Source organism: Mya arenaria, chromosome 15 (genome assembly GCF_026914265.1).
Source record: "Mya arenaria isolate MELC-2E11 chromosome 15, ASM2691426v1".
NCBI lineage: Eukaryota > Metazoa > Mollusca > Bivalvia > Myida > Myidae > Mya > Mya arenaria.
The window spans coordinates 28,487,201-28,503,390 of record NC_069136.1 but is presented as its reverse complement, the minus strand read 5'-3'; the positions used below and the strand labels follow the sequence as shown (position 1 = coordinate 28,503,390).

General features: G+C 35.2%; 3 protein-coding genes across 3 annotated transcripts in view; 2 read left to right on the top strand and 1 right to left on the bottom strand.

Moving 5' to 3' along the window:
* On the top strand, positions 1–8,427 carry LOC128220710 (ubiquitin-like-conjugating enzyme ATG3). Its single transcript, XM_052929206.1, has 10 exons — positions 1–158; positions 315–356; positions 1,321–1,441; positions 1,971–2,081; positions 2,367–2,422; positions 2,933–3,073; positions 4,759–4,902; positions 5,466–5,593; positions 6,324–6,392; positions 7,035–8,427. Exons 1-10 carry the CDS (start codon positions 87–89, stop codon positions 7,114–7,116), a joined length of 966 nt encoding a protein of 321 aa, XP_052785166.1. The 5' UTR covers positions 1–86; the 3' UTR covers positions 7,117–8,427.
* A 1,029-nt stretch (positions 8,428–9,456) lies between these two features.
* LOC128220231 (pseudouridine-5'-phosphatase-like) lies at positions 9,457–15,591 on the bottom strand. The gene is made up of 5 exons (XM_052928533.1): positions 15,433–15,591; positions 13,352–13,477; positions 11,363–11,455; positions 10,792–11,024; positions 9,457–10,018 (listed from the first exon to the last, which is right to left on the bottom strand). The coding sequence occupies exons 1-5, from the start codon at positions 15,485–15,487 to the stop codon at positions 9,836–9,838; spliced, it is 690 nt and encodes a 229-aa protein (XP_052784493.1). The 5' UTR covers positions 15,488–15,591; the 3' UTR covers positions 9,457–9,835.
* Positions 15,592–15,622: 31 nt separating this feature from the next.
* Positions 15,623–16,190, top strand: part of LOC128220230 (uncharacterized) — a 13,511-nt gene continuing 12,943 nt past the window's right edge. Inside the window, exon 1 of the mRNA XM_052928532.1 lies at positions 15,623–15,948. Coding sequence (XP_052784492.1) covers positions 15,674–15,948 — 275 coding nt within the window. The 5' untranslated portion in view covers positions 15,623–15,673. The remainder of the gene's footprint in view (positions 15,949–16,190) is intronic.

Here is a 16,190-nt window from a genome sequence, read left to right as displayed (position 1 = left end):
TTCAAGTTGAAGGTAGAATGTAAACTTCCGGTATATTAGTGGACTTCGTAATTCTCATATTTTTAGCGATATTTTACCCTTTAAAGATGCAAAATCTAGTGAATGCTGTCAAAGGAACAGCTCTCGGAGTGGCTGAGTATTGGACTCCGGTATTGAAGGTAATTAGTGTCTAGTTTGCTTGAATATTGGAATCGATCCAGTATCATAAGTTCGGATTTAATTATTCGGATGTCAAAACAATTCCGAACGTTTTGTTTTGTGCACTGTTAATCAACAAACTATTATTCAAAGTACTATAACTTTTTATTTTTTAGGAGTCAAAATTCAGAGAAACAGGCGTGATCACTCCAGAAGAGGTAGGAAGTGGACAAAATTATAGCCATTATTAGATTTATTCTGTAGTCTTTTTGGTAGGAAGTTAGCCACAATAATGCACATATAGGGAAAAAATTTTAACATTTGGATATTCATTTTGTTCCCTAAACGCCACAAGTCGACTGATTCATACCAATGTAAAATATATTCTTCAACTATAACTCCACAATATTTAACACTGCATTGTTAAATAAAAACACAAAAGTTACACATTAATTAATTTTAGCCAATACCTTTCTCTTATTATACTTTAGTGTTTTATGAAACACATATACAGATCGATCTTCAATAAAGCATCGCCATTTTTTAACTAACTAGCAGGTGCCCGTTATCTTTCCGCTCAATATACTAAGCGCTGGGAACTGTCATTCTTGACTAGGAAAACAACAAGTGGGCTATGGATGCGTAGAGTCGCCAAAACAAAAATCGTCGAAGACTCTAAAGAGGCAGTTTATATGGACTAGTAGGAAGTAGGACAACCTATAGAATTGGTACAAGGGAAACGTCACAAATAATCATTGATAATAATTTGTTCACATTCTTGCAAATGTTAGAATTATATCTTGTAAGTCCCACTACTCCACATAAATTATTTGTGCATTGGAAAAGGTTTTTGGGCCTCTAGAATCCAAAAAATTAAGTATAATAATTTCAACCAAATGATTCAATTTCAACACGTCTGTTTTCATTTTAGGTGGCTAAACACTTTTTTCTATTGGTCCTTCATATTGCCATATCAGGCCTTTTGAGAACATTTTTTTTCGCATGCTTTTTGAAAAATGGTGACTTTTGCATGATTTCTATAAAAACAAATTATCTTTGGGAATTGGTCGGCATATCTGAATTGTGGGATGTCTATATGTTGGAAAAAACCTGGAGGTTTAAATTTATGCAGGACAGTACTGCATTTTAAAGTTGTTCCTTCATATATAACATCTATTTCAGTTTGTAGCTGCAGGAGACCACATAGTGCACCACTGCCCAACCTGGCACTGGTCTGCCGGGGAGGAGGCAAAGCGGAAACCCTACCTGCCATCTGATAAACAGTTTCTGCTTACAAAAAATGGTGGGTCTTAAAGCCTTCATAAAAGTATGGTATGAAAATGAATTTCATTGAAGGATAATATTATGCCTGCTCAAGATCAACATCTTGCAATTGAAACAGTTTGTTATGTTAAAGTGACACTCTTATTCAAAATCAATACATACACATGTTTAATAAACATAAACTACTTACTAAATAATATGTTTATGGAAAATATAAATAACAGATAACCAGATTAAAGCCGTTTCTTTATTTTAAATGATTGGTGAATGCTAAAAGATTTACTGTGAACTACTATCATCGCATAAGGTACAAATACCTTGTTTCCTGCACCTTTCTTTCAAATAACCTTGGTATCCTTCATAAGAACATTTTTTTTTTGAGAATTAAAAGAATTGTATTCATTGTGGTAAATCTTATTTGGGAGTAAAAGTGCATATTTAAGGTATTATGTTTTTAATCCAAGTCTAAACTTTTTTGAACTTATGGATTGTTTTACAAATACAGCGAGGAGCTAAAAATTGATGTGTTTTTGTTAAATTTTCTGTAGTGCCATGTTACAAGAGAGTGAAGCAAGTGGACACACATGAGATGGACCAGGAGAAGGTTATAGAAGAGAATGATGCTGACGGGGGCTGGGTGGACACTCACCACTTTGCTGGTAAGTTACAGGAGAATAATTCAGTCTGGTAGGAAATGGGTGGACACTCACCACAACACATCATTGTTTAACTGAAGGATTTCTGTTCAAGTACAATTATAAAGGAAGTATAATTTTCAAGTGTCAAATTTATTTAAAACAGGAAATACCGGTATCAACTGCAATGATATTGTTAATTTATTATGTACTTAACCATGTTGTGTCAATAAATATTGTTTATGGATATTTGGTGAATAAATAATTATTGTAAACATTCTACTTGATTTAATTGTAACTGGCTTTCAGATCCTCAGCTTGGTCACGTGCAGGAAGCTGTACAAGACATGTCACTTGACTCAAAAGTATGCATTATTATCAATTCAACTGTACTTTACATAAATTATTTTTATATCTGATCAAACTATCAAAACAAAAAAACAAAACTCTTCATCTTTTAATCAGTATAAATCTCTGAACCTTTCTTCCTTTTGATTTACAAACCTGGTAATAAACTATTTTATTTTTAGCACGCCTGTTTTTTCTATAAAGAAAATGTGTTCAAGTATTGTCAGGCTTGTTGTTGTTGGCATCGTCAGCTGCTTTACCCTTCACTATAACCCAACAACGTTCCAGAAATCCAAGTGCATATTGGTACATGCATGGCCAAAGACAAAACTCAAAACCCTTGTATTGCAAGGCCTTTAACTGTGGCTTGTAAATCTTTAAAGAGTTATGCCCCTTTTTCGACTGAAAAACAACAGATCAGTGTTGATGTTAGCTCCTTGAGGCTCTTGTATATAGTTAACCCAACAATTAGAAGATCAGCACCAGGTTATCTGGCATAATGCCAACCTCTGTTAACTGCATTGCAGGAAGATGAGAGCACCAGCAAAGGTGCAAGTAATACAGCAACAGCAGTTAACAATGATGATGATGATGACGATGATGATGACGGTGAAGCTATGGACATGGAAGCTTTTGAAGAAAGTGGGCTCCTTGAGGAACAAGATAATGTAGGTTTCCTGAACTGAATGACATTGCATATTTTTTCAGGCAATTATTGCATGATGTCGAGTAGCAACCAGTCATTTCTTCTACAAGGGCAACAGTCCCAATTTGCTTTACACATGTATGTGATAAAGGCAAATAAGCTGCATTTTTAGCTCGACTATTCGAAGAATAAGTAGAGCTATCCTAGTCACCCGAGCGTCGGCGTAACCACTCATGTTAAAGTTTGCGTACCACCTCAAATATTTTCAAAGCCCATTGACATATGGCTTTAAACTTTGCACACTTGTTCACCATCATGCCCCCAACCTATACACAGAAGGAGGTAACTCTATCAAGCATTTTGACAAAATTATGCCCCTTTTTGACTTAGAATTTAAGTTAAAGTTTGCGTACCACCTCAAATATTTTCAAAGTCCACTGTTATCTGGCTTTGAAACTTCGCAAGCTTGTTCACCATCATGCCCCCAGCCAGTACACAGGAGGAGGTCACAGTATCAAGCATTTTGACAAAATTATGCCCCTTTTTCTACTTAGAATTTACGTTAAAGTTTGGGTACCACCTCAAATATTTCAAAGCACACTTGTTCACCATCATGCCCCCCAGTCTGTACACAGCAGGAGGTTACTCTATCAAGCATTTTGACAAAATTATGCCCCCCTTTTTCTACTTAGATTTTACGTTAAAGTTTGCGTACCACCTCAAATATTTTCAAAGTCCATTGACATCTGGCTTTGAAACTTTGCACGCTTGTTCACCATCATGCCCCCCCAGCCTGTACACAGGAGGAGGTAACTCTGTCAAGCATTTTGACAAAATTATGCCCCTTTTTTTACTTAGAATTTACGTTAAAGTTTGCATACCACCTCAAATATTTTCCAATTCAATTTATGTAAATATCTCAGCACATCATGTATTGCATTGAAATCTAATCTAACAGTGATCCATGCATGTTTCGCCAAAACTTTTCAATCCATACACTGAAAAGCGGCGGAATAGTCAAGCGCGCTGTCTCTGTGACAGCTCTTGTTGATGTAATCAAATATGAGATATATACGGTAGCTGAAAATTTTGAAAAGCACTTGAATGTGATATGTTGTGACATGGAAAAAAAAATCATAGAAATATTTACAAAAAAAGAAAGGTAAAAAATGTTGCCACGGCAGCAGGGATTGAACAGGGATCTTTCCAGCCTGCAGACAGGGACAATAACCACTACACCAAAGTGGCTGGTGACTGAAGAATGATTTATCAAACATATAAACATAATTTGTTATTTTGGATGAATTTGAAAACATTAGTGCAAAAAGTGTTTACATTGAAATGTATATGCTCTATATGTTGAACATGCTTATAAAAAATAAATGTAAACTAGTATACAGATCAAAGTAGAGTGAACATGTATGTGCCTTGAAGTTTATATATGTTGTTATGACAGACAAGGTGTCTTCTTAGGGGAAGGGCATTGAAATGAGATGTTGTCCCTCACATTAATGTTCTTATTCCGTATAGCAAACAACTTCTAAATTATAAGATAGCGAACTGATTGACTTATATTCAAACAGACTAAACAATTCTTAACAGAAAAGATATGCAGTATTTCAAGAAAAATACAGAAGTACAGTAAATACATAGAACACTTCTATGTTCCTATTGCTAAATGTTTTAAATTCAGCTGTTTATTCACAGGCCACCTTAGTTGTGGAAAACAAGGTTGAGCGTCAGGTTTCAGAGTCTGAGAGTGGCGTGCTGCAGACCCGAACTTATGACCTTAACATCACCTATGACAAATACTACCAGACACCCAGACTCTGGTTGTATGGCTATAATGAGGTTAGTTTTAATGGAAATGTTAAAAAGGAACAACTTTGGGAAAATGGCCCTTTGGAGGAGAGAGACATTTTCTTTTTGGATAGATAAGTTCTGCTTGAGCATAGCTATTTGGAAACAGCTAGGAAATGGTATTTTCTGTAGCTGAACACATTTTGATCTGTTCATTCTAGAGCATCAGTGTTTTTATCTGAAAAACGGTTTAAGAAACATGAAACTCAGTATGCATGTTAGCAGTGAAAAACATGTACAAAAATGTCATGTTTTGTAAATCCTGTATCTTTTGCCTTAATTATTGTTCAGTTATTCCCCTTTAATCTTATCCTGAGTTCATAGTTTGAAAACTGAGATATTTTTATGTAATAAAGTACACATGATTTCACTGACAATAAGCATATGTGTATCAATGCCCATTGCCTGGCTGTAGTAATGTTTGAGTTATTCCCCTTTATAACAAACATTGGCAGCTGCCTGAGGTTCCCCTATCGTGTAAATTTGGTACTTGTGTTCATTTCAGTGCAAACTAAAAACATTCAATGTTATCTGCTATTCTTTATGTTTCATAGAACAGGAAACCGTTGTCTGTGGAGCAGATGTATGAGGATTTCAGTCAGGACCACGCCAAGAAGACTGTTACCATGGAAGCCCACCCACATCTACCCGGACCACCGATGGCGTCTGTGCATCCTTGCAGGTGAACTTGTGGATTATTACATGATTAACATACTTTTTGATCTGTCAGACAGAGAAACTATCAAAATTTGATTTCACTTCTTCTAACATTTTAGCCCAGTTAACATTAAGTATTAACATTACCACTCAGTACTGGGTAGAAAAATCAATGACATCTATTCTGGTATGATGTTGTGCAGCACACTTTTATGCTGGCTGCTTTGTCCGTTTGTCCATCACATCTTTGTCTGGAGAATAACCTAAAAACAACTGATTGGATTGAAATAAATCTAGGTATATAGGTAGGTGAGAATAAGAGGAAGTGCAGTGCACAAGAACAAAAACATATAAATTTAAGTTCCCTTTAACCAATTTTTTGCATTATCATTGCTAGTCCAGGCCATATCTTTGAAAGTACAATAATGCTTAAACCACTCACCATCTCCCAGCATATTGCAAAAGATTTGTGATATATTTCGCCTTGTGAACAGCAAACATAAATATTTCACTTGTGGAATATACCATTTGGTTTATACCAAGGTGAATGCTATTAATTAGTCTTTAGTCTGTATCCTGGGCTGAAACCAGTTGTATCCTTTTTGAGAGGCCTATAGAATATTCCGCTTATGGAGCTCCAACCCGCAACCTTTTGGGTGATAATACAACAAATACAACATTTGGTGTTCACTTATTGAAATACTACTGGCATCTTTCACCGAAACAAACAACCATTCTCTATATCATTCTTGCAGGCATGCGGATGTGATGAAGAAGATAATTGAGATGGTGGCAGATGGCGGCAAAGAATTGGGAGTGCATATGTATCCTTTAAAAGTTTTCTAGGGGGTTATCGTCAAAGGGTGACTTGGTGTAGTTATTGTATAAGTATTTAAAAAAGTTCCATGATAAGATTCTTATTGGCATCTTAATAAGGACTTTTTTATACTAATTTATTTTATGCAGAAAAAGATGTGGAATTTCATTATTGACTCCAGTAATGGTTTAATATAACGGTGCTCAGGAATTGGACTGAGGTGTTTTTCTCTAAGCTTTCAGATTTTGTTTCGATAGAGCAAAACAAATTGATATATAAACAAAAAGCAGAATGTTGTTTGCAGCCTATAAGAATGACAGTCATAATTTATGTTTAAATTAATTTTTAATTTACCAAACTGACTATTTAACAAAGATTGCCAAGAGCGAACAGCAACTCTGGCGCATTTTTTCAGTTGTAAAAGGCACTTATATTGATATTTATTCAAGAGTTTTGGGTCTTTCTATAAGTGTATGTGTATGTTCTCTGGAAACATGTGTACCAAGTTTCCCTTGTATATTTTTATAGTCACTACTTATTGCATGGCAGCTTTGGATAATTGAAGAATAAAAAAATGTTTCAATTCAACACCAAAATCAACAATAGATAACATATACATGTGACATGTTTCCTTAACTAGTGTGCTCAGGTATCTGATGATATTTTTGAAATTTGTTCAAGCTGTGATTCCTACAATAGAATACGATTACACACGCCACTTCAACTTGTGATTCCAAACTTGGCTATAGAGTACACAGAAAGAAGTTTGTGATATGCTGCAACATTACCAGATTGTTTAATTCCTCAAAGATAATGTTAAAATAAATCAATAGCTGATTCATCTCACAATATGCTTATTGCCCGCCAACTTACATGTTAAATGAAGGCGTTTTAACATATACTGGTAGTTTACTGTAGTTCATGGACTTGTTGAAATGTGTCAGAACAATGTTAAACAATCAACAACTTGAGGAAACCATTGCCAACTTTTTGAAACTATTAGCAACATGATGAAACCATTGTCAACTTTGATGAAACCATTGGCAATGAAAACATTGGCAACTTTGATGAAATCATTGGCAACTTTGATGAAATCATTGGCAACTTTGATGAAATCATTGGCAACTTTGATGAAACCATTGTCAACTTTGATGAAACCATTGGCAATGAAATCATTGGCAACTTTGATGAAATCATTGGCAACTTTGATGAAATCATTAGAAAAGACTTGATAAAAGCATTGGCAACTTGATCTTATAATGTTCATGATTATTTTCCTATTGTTTTGTTTCTGGAGTTATACAAATGTTTACATTTTATGACATTTAGCTTTGATGATAATTAATGTATCATATCTTTAAACGCACGATTTGTGAATCTAGTCACTAAAATTGTGATTTTCGTTATGACTAAAATATTCAGATACCTTATTGACTAATAACAACAGTGTTTATATAGAGATACACAATAAATTTGCAATTCCTGTCATTTACAATTACTTAAGCAATAAAAACTCAATTTCTGTTCACACAGTTATATGTACCGTATATCGTACAAATATATGTTAATCATGTGCAATAGATCGTATGATTCAAGACATTTTTGGCAGTTCTATAGAAGTCTTCTGAAGACCACATTCCATGAACAACTTTACAATTTTTCTTGTCTGCTGTGTGGCTATTTTTTGAAAAAATTTCTTCAACAGACTGTCTTCTGAAAAAGAGAACACGATAGTGTTCATGTGGGAAGGTTGCTGATGAACTCGAAATGCGATTTTAACTTTCACATTAAAGCTTAAATCCCAGTGTATTGTTTGTGATGCAATATTAATTCTTACTTCAGTTATATTTTGTCATCCCTTAAGTACTGTAGGTTTTTCCTTCTAAATTTATAAAATACGAAACAAATAAAACCATGTTACATTTATTTAGACAATGTGTGATTTGATTTGCTTTTGTAAGTAAATTTTTTATTTATTCGCGTAATTACATGTATGAAATGGTTCTGCTTATGTCATTCAAATAAACAAAATCTACCAGCTTCTTCATTTCCTTTTTCATATTAATTAGAACATAATAACAAAGTCAGTGCAATTATTCTACACTGAAGGAAGTCTGGGTGTCCAAAACTCCCAACTATGGCACAGACTCCCAGTTCTTTTTGCTGGAGACTACTAGTTCAGCAAAAAGACCACACCCAGTCACAGTGAAAGCTTTCCTAGAACTATAAGTCTGCAAGCTTCAAAACCTAACTAGAATTGTTTTGAAGCTAATTAGCTTTAAATACATCTCTTTTTCTTTGAGAATATAATTTCCTTCATGCAATGGACTCCTTGACTCCTAAAATCTCAAGGTGGGTGGTCCGACCGATTCTTGTGCAAAAGCAATTGACCAGACATGTTTGCCAAACATTGTGCCACCCGGAGTGCCATGTTGTTAAGAATATTTGGACAATTAAATAAAATATGCATGGACCGAAATGCCAGCTGATTTGACATGATGACCTCAAAATAATAGGGGTCATCTACCGGTCATGCCCAGCCTCCTCGTCAAGTTTGAAGATCGTCTGTGTAGGCAATATTAAGATATCACTGGGACAAGATTTTCGTGTCATTATGAACCTTTTGACCCCTTATCAATAGGGGTCATTTACTTGTTATAACCAACCTCCATGTCAAGTTTGAGAATCGTAGGTCTATGCACGACCGTAGGTCTATGCACCGTCTAGTTATAACTTTGACAAGCTTTTCGCATTTAAGGTTACAGTAAACTTGACCTTTGACCTGGTGACCTCAACATCAGCAGGGATCAAGTAATCGCTTGGACAAGCTTTTCACGTTCAAGGTCGGTGACTTTGACCTGATGATCTCTCTACTGTGACCTTGACCTGATGACCTCAAAATCAATAGGTCACACCCAACCTCCAATTCAAATTTGTCGAGTGTTAATTTGGACTAGCTTTGGTCTCTCGACCTACTGACTGATGGACATACCAACCGACCTTCAGGTGAAAAGCAATATATCCCTACTCTTCGAAGGAGGGCATAATAATATAAGCCAGATAAAAGCAAGTGTAGTGGTAAAAATATTTATTATGTATCACAGTGGTTGGTATCAATATAATTGTCTATGCAAACATGTTATTAATGCACAGTGAACACAAACGCTCCTCTGTCGTTTTTCAGTCAGAAAATGGGTATAGCTCATCAATTATTAAAGCCAGAGTAAGGGGCTTTCTTGTATATGTATTGTCTTTGGCAACATGTGTACCATTTAATTACCTTTAACAAATTTAGGTAAGTGTGTTTTTCAATACTTATTTTTTATCTTTAAAAAAACAACAGACAAACTAATAAAATTTTAATTTGACTTAGAACCTATCATCAGATTACTATTCACATTATAATCTACGGTCAATTTAAGTAACAACCAAAACAACAAAAACCCATTATCAACTATCATAAGGTGGTAATCCAAAGTCCTCAGGTTTAAAGTGTTCAAGGGAGTCAAGAATAAGCTCCGTTTTCCCTTCCATGACTGAGCGGTCTTGTTCCGCATGTGGTACCCAGACGCATGGCATCCCAGCAGCGTGGGCAGCCTCCACACCGTTCATAGCATCCTCAAATACAAGAACCTGTTAAGAAAGGTAAAGTTTTTATTTTGGAAAAATAAATATCATGATTAAGTACATTATAACTTATTAATTTACATAATGCATATCAAGTATTGCCTCTAATACTAACTAAACAAACTAGTGATGTAACAATATTACGAGTATAACCAAAATGTTACATATTTCACTGCTTTGACATAAAATTGTCTCAGACTGATTGCATCAATCTAAACCATTTACAATTAATGACTCGTGTTCATGCTCTGCTATGTAGTTTTCAGAATATATGTTTGATTCATCAAATTACAAAGATAATGATATTAAAGAGTTTAAATATGCTAATGGTTTTGAATATTTTCCAATAATAAATAAAAATACTTCGTTTGGGTCCTATTTTTAAACGGTAGTAGAAACTTTAAAAGTCATCACCCTAATGCAAGAACTCAATATTCACATGTGCTTCTATTTCTATATGCAGTTAATGAGTAATTGCACTAGTGTGACTAATTTTTATCACAATGGTGCAATCTTGTTTTATTTGTGCTATACAAGGTTGTTCTAACTTTGGCCCAAGTGAAATTGGTGTACTGATATTATTTTCTAAACCAAGAGGTTCAAGGTTCAATGTCTAAGATGAAGATATAATTAATAACCAGGTTTTTTTTTCCTGAAATTGTTGTTTGTGTGTGTATTTGGTCATAAATTTAGACCAAACATTTCAAGACAAATTCCTGTGCAAGGCAGGCGACATAAAAAGAACCTCTACACTGTGAAAGTTTGCAAGGTATTTTCACCTTAGATGGTTCTATGCCATCATTAAACCTCTGTGCACCGACGAGGAATGCATCCGGAGCCGGCTTCCCATGTTTGACCTCAGGATCGTCCCCAGACAACACCAGGTGATGGAACAGGGAAAAGAACTCTTTGTGGTTTGCAGATTTTAGCTCAAAACTTTTGGTATTTGAGCCCGTCACAACAGCTATTGGCACCTTGTGTTGATGAAGATGTCGGATGAGCTTGTCTGCCCCTGGGATGAAAATAACAATGATAATTATGTTCTGGTGCCATATTCAATATAATTCTTATTCTTATTCTCAGACATGCCTCAGAGATACGATTAGTCTGCAGTGTCCGACACTAATGGGGTCCCAGAATTTTTCGGGAGGGACACCTGAACTTTGAAGTCCGGTATTCCATCGGGACACTTAAATTTTGACCGATAAGACCTTAATTTCAATAAATAAATAGCGTTTCATTAATTTATTACCTAAATTTGGGTCCCCCTAAATTTCTTGACAGTGCATGTAAAAACGATATTAATATTTGGATCTCCTCGGCCATTTTTATTGAAAACAACCTGATTACCTGGTAATAAGGGCACTGTGGGGAACAGTGTGTCATACTCTTTGTGGATATCCTCTATATACTGTTCCACGGTCATTGGCAGTTTCAGCATATCTGCAAATTAAAATGTACTACGTATTTCCATTATGTGTAAGACAAGTCATGTATTTAAGGTAAAAAAATCATAATAAATATCTAAAACTGACATTGAAACAGTTTTCAATCACTGTAGTGAGTGTACAAACTTGCTTGTTTCAATTTTTAAAACTGTCACAAAAAAAGGATGGTTTAAAACTGATGTAAATAAATAAAGCTACATTGAAAAACATTCATATATCTCTCGCAAAATCTAAATAATTGTCAATCCCAATAGATGTATTTATTTCATGTCTCTGGTACACACACAAAACAAATTTGCGCTCCAGTACACATCAATCGAGTCATGAGTGGATCAGCGCACGTTTGGCACGTGCTACTTATTCAACTATACTATGTAGCTTTCGATCACATAAATATAACATGCTTATAAGAACAATGATTTACAGACAAGACAAAAGTCTTGCTTCTTTCATTAATTTACGATATATAAACTAAGTAATGAAATTGGGCTGGGATTTTTAACAAACAATTTTACGCTTAGTACAGCAGATAAATGAAATGGGGAGTGTGCTAGACAGGCCAAGATCTGGAGTGACACGCGTGACGTCAGCACGTCAGGACATTTTCATACGTAAACGTCATCCGTACGATCGGTTTGTTACAGCGCATTGAACCTTATTGAAGGCTGTAGAGAAAGGATTATCAACAGTAATAAAGTGAGGAATCAACTTCTAGAGCCGGGCATACGGTGCATGAGACCCATGGCGGCATGATTTTCAGGTGGTGTTACCGTCAAGTTTGACATCAGTGGGCGATCGACAATCATGCTTGTCGATGTTGTTTCTTGATATCAAGTGATGAGACACAATCTGATGGGAGACTATATCGAGAGGTGAAAGCAAAAAGGTTCTATCTGCTTCTTTATTTAATGTCACTTAGAACCTTTCGCACACCCCCCTCGAATTATGTATGAATACAGGCAGCCTCATAAACACAATGCATGTAACAGCATATTGCAATATTATCATTTTGGTGGCAGCAATCAATTAAAAAAACAAAATTCACCTAACAGCATTGTGTTTAATGCGTGACTTTATGCATAATTTGATAACCGTAGGATTGTTGTTTCATATATTATTTAAATAAATAAAATTTCTTGTGTTGGTTATTAAATACAGCCTAAATAAAACCATAGTAGCGTTTTTTATTTACATCAGTTCACATAAGATTTTTTTATTTCAAATCTATTTTGGAAACTTTCAAACAAAACTTGAAGTTGACCTCTGCACATCTGATTCATTGCCCGTCATGAAAGCCTTATTCTAACAAAGGTCACCATGACCTTGACCCCAAAATCAATCAGGGTCTATCATCTATTCACCATGACCAATATATATGTAACATACCAAGTTATAAGACTATATACTAAACATCTCAAAAGTTATTGATTAAAAAATATAAGTGTATCACCAAAAGCGTTTCCTATGGTTCTGCCATGCCTCACTCACTAGGGTTTTTTCTACCATTTTGGGGATGGTAATTATTTTTTTACGAAAATTGGAAATTTCAATGTTGTCTTATAATTTACAAGAATGCTGTAAATTAGAAAGAAAAGATAAAAGTTTGTTTCAGTTCTTTCATTCCATAAAAGGTATGGGTTCCATTTTTTTATGACATAACTAGTAAATTGTGACCAAGCTTTTGTCCCAAATTGGTTAGAAAAAACCCCACTGCAGGCAACATTAAATATCTTCCAAGATTTGCACCATAATTGTCTTCAAATAGACAAAAAATGCACTTTAGATCATGGCCATCTTGTTTATTGTGGAGTCTCTGCTCTGGAGTCTTATGAACAACAGCCCACCTGCCTTCTCCATTTAGTTGATACATATTGCAAGCAGAATAGCTCACCTACAATCATCTTGGCTGATTCAGGCTCTTTCTTGCCCATCACCTGTTTCTTCACATCCCAGGTAAACTGTTTGCCATAGCAATCACACAGCTTCTGTGTGGCTTCTGTGTACAGCCTCTCAGTGTCTACAATATAATGACACATTTCCTTTGTTTTCTTGTTAGTGAAACTAGAATAATTTGACATAATAACTAAGTTCTCTCTGAATGGAAAGCTGGTCATTCGAAGACACTTAAAATGGGTCACTGGAGGATACACAATCCAATATAATATTAATGTAAAGAGTGGTCTAGTTAGTTGAATCATCACTAGTGGAATGTTCATATGGCATCACAGGAAGGCATGATTCATATCAGCCTCCAGCTGTCTTCATTATTGAGCACAATTACACGAGCTAATACCAATATTATATGGGACCAACAGGTTCAAAAATTTACATTACGGCCTATGAGATGAAGATTATTAAAAAAACACTTGCATGTATCTCAAGCTGATGCATTAAACTAAATCACCCAAAACCAATGGCAATCGATACTAATACCAATTATAGTGAAATGGAGAATTCAATTTTCATAATATTTTGTTATTTGGGCTATCCCCAAATTGGAGATCCAAAAGAAATATCTAACCTTTATTAGCTTTAGTAATAATACTCTATTAAACTGCCTATGTTATATACATATACTTAATCATTCTTGTATGATAAGTTTAAGGGCCTGATTAACTGTGTTTCTGTGCGATATTTACGTCCTAAAACTATATAAACATGTGCTTGACCATGTTGTACATTAACATCTCCTGTTTACACAATGAGCTTCAACTTGATATTTTTATTGAATCAAATAAGTCATCAATTAATTTTGACGACGCTACAAAAACAGTACTACATTCACATTAAAAGCTGTCTTCATTACGTAAACAAGTACAATACATTTATAAAAGAGAAAAACTGGTAGCTTTTGAAATGGTTTTGAATTATGAGAGTGTGCAATATGGGCGATTTTCATGGTGCATTTTTTTAACAATGCACAAATAAACCATTAAATCATACTTAATTGAACAATAATAACATGGAAAAAAATCTGAAGTGATAAAAATGAAATTGATCATTTACAAGAAGCAAAACATGAAATGCAAATATGATTGTACTAGTAAGGAGAAGACAGTTATTTAATAACTATATGTAAATAACTTTAAAAAAGAAAATAGAATTTATAATATGTTAAATTTGATGGCCTTTAATGGCTCGCTAATTTATATCTTGGATGGACTATGTGATAAAAAGATATGTCAAATATTATCATGCCTGTGCTAAAATAATATGTACAAAATAAATGTTCTTGTAAGTTATTACTTACTACTGTTCCATCACCCTTTTTTGCAACTGTAATTTAAAATATGTATATCATGATATTGGGAAAAGCATAAACACAACACGCCCTGTTGGTGTTAAAGTAAAACCTGGGGAAGAAAGTGGGACTTGAACCCACGACGCCAAAGCACTAGCAAGGCCCTCTAAACACACTGATGTAACTGGGTGGACTGTTTCTTATGTATACACACACGCTACACTACTCTCCCAATTAACCTTTTAGGCTGATGGTGTGATACTGCATTTGCCCCTTTCACATTAATAACGTGGTCCCAGTGTGGTGAAATTGAACCCATGACCATCAGAACACTAGTACTGCCCTTAAACAAACTGATCTTACCGGGGCGGCTTCGACACAAATCATTTTTCTTGTTTTTTTCGAAGGCTGAGTGCAGACAAACTCGTGTCTTTTGTTTTTTGTTGTTTTCGGTACGACCTAGTGCGTGGGGCAAAGGATATCCTTTGATATACCATAGCCTTTTGGGGTACTTGGTTTGCGTTAGGGTGTTATATTTAACATTAATCTACTAATGTTTCCTTAAGACGATATATATACTGAAATATCGAAAAATAACGCTCACTAATTGGACAAGTGCGTATTCCAAAAAAAAATCCGTCCCTATAACGCGAAATTGTATTACAAATACAACCATGACATTTTGTCATAATGTAACCTATGTACAAACGATACAAATTACTATTATATACCTAGCAGCAATCCGTCTACATCAAATAGCACATGTGTCACTGCCTTGTTTGTCATTTTATTGCTATATATTACGTGTTAATTCTAAATTTTGACAGCCGGTCGGTGCTAAAATTATTTTATGTAGGTTATAAATGCAAACATTACGCGTCAAATTGTTGACTGCCGCATTTCGCAAGCAGCTGAGTAACACAGAGTAATGTTTACGTAGAAACGAAACCGAAAGTACAAACAACTGTCAAAATGAGCAAAACATTTACATCTCGTCCTGGCGTAACCCGAGGAAGGGGTCGGGGAAACGAGTTTCAGCCACGCCCGGTCAATCAACCCCAAGAACAAGAAGGGGCCGTTCAAACGGGGGCTAGGCCGCGGGTAGGGGCTACAGGTCGAGGTTCGACAGGGACTGCTATTGGGACTGGGAGGGGGTCGTTTGGGAGGGGGTCGGTTGGGAGGGGGTTGACTGCTCCAAACGAGACCCCGGGACAAACATTACAGGGTGTCGAACAGAGAATGGAATAGTACGTATAAATATACATAGACTTTATAAGTTTAAAAAAAAAGTTATTAGATTGCATGACACATATGATATGGAACAAAAAGTTTCAATAAACACTCATTATTGTGGGTAATACATGTATATGAACCTACTAGCCACAATAATCAGTGTTGATGGATACTTTTATATTATTATTTTAAGTTATAATAATCCTGTAACGAAACTGCAAAGTACAAAAATAGTCTAAGACTTTATGATGTCCAT

Bases quoted from the DNA above. Each gene is read 5' to 3' on its own strand.
- LOC128220710 (XM_052929206.1), top strand. From the start codon at position 87: ATGCAAAATCTAGTGAATGCTGTCAAAGGAACAGCTCTCGGAGTGGCT. The intron at 2,082-2,366 runs GTAAGTTACAGG...ACTGGCTTTCAG, and splicing joins GGACACTCACCACTTTGCTG to ATCCTCAGCTTGGTCACGTG. The intron at 2,423-2,932 runs GTATGCATTATT...ACTGCATTGCAG, and splicing joins ACATGTCACTTGACTCAAAA to GAAGATGAGAGCACCAGCAA.
- LOC128220231 (XM_052928533.1), bottom strand. From the start codon at position 15,487: ATGACAAACAAGGCAGTGACACATGTGCTATTTGATGTAGACGGATTG. The intron at 13,478-15,432 runs GTATATAATAGT...ATTATATTGTAG, and splicing joins TGTAGACGGATTGCTGCTAG to ACACTGAGAGGCTGTACACA. The intron at 11,456-13,351 runs GTGAGCTATTCT...TTTAATTTGCAG, and splicing joins ATCAGCCAAGATGATTGTAG to ATATGCTGAAACTGCCAATG.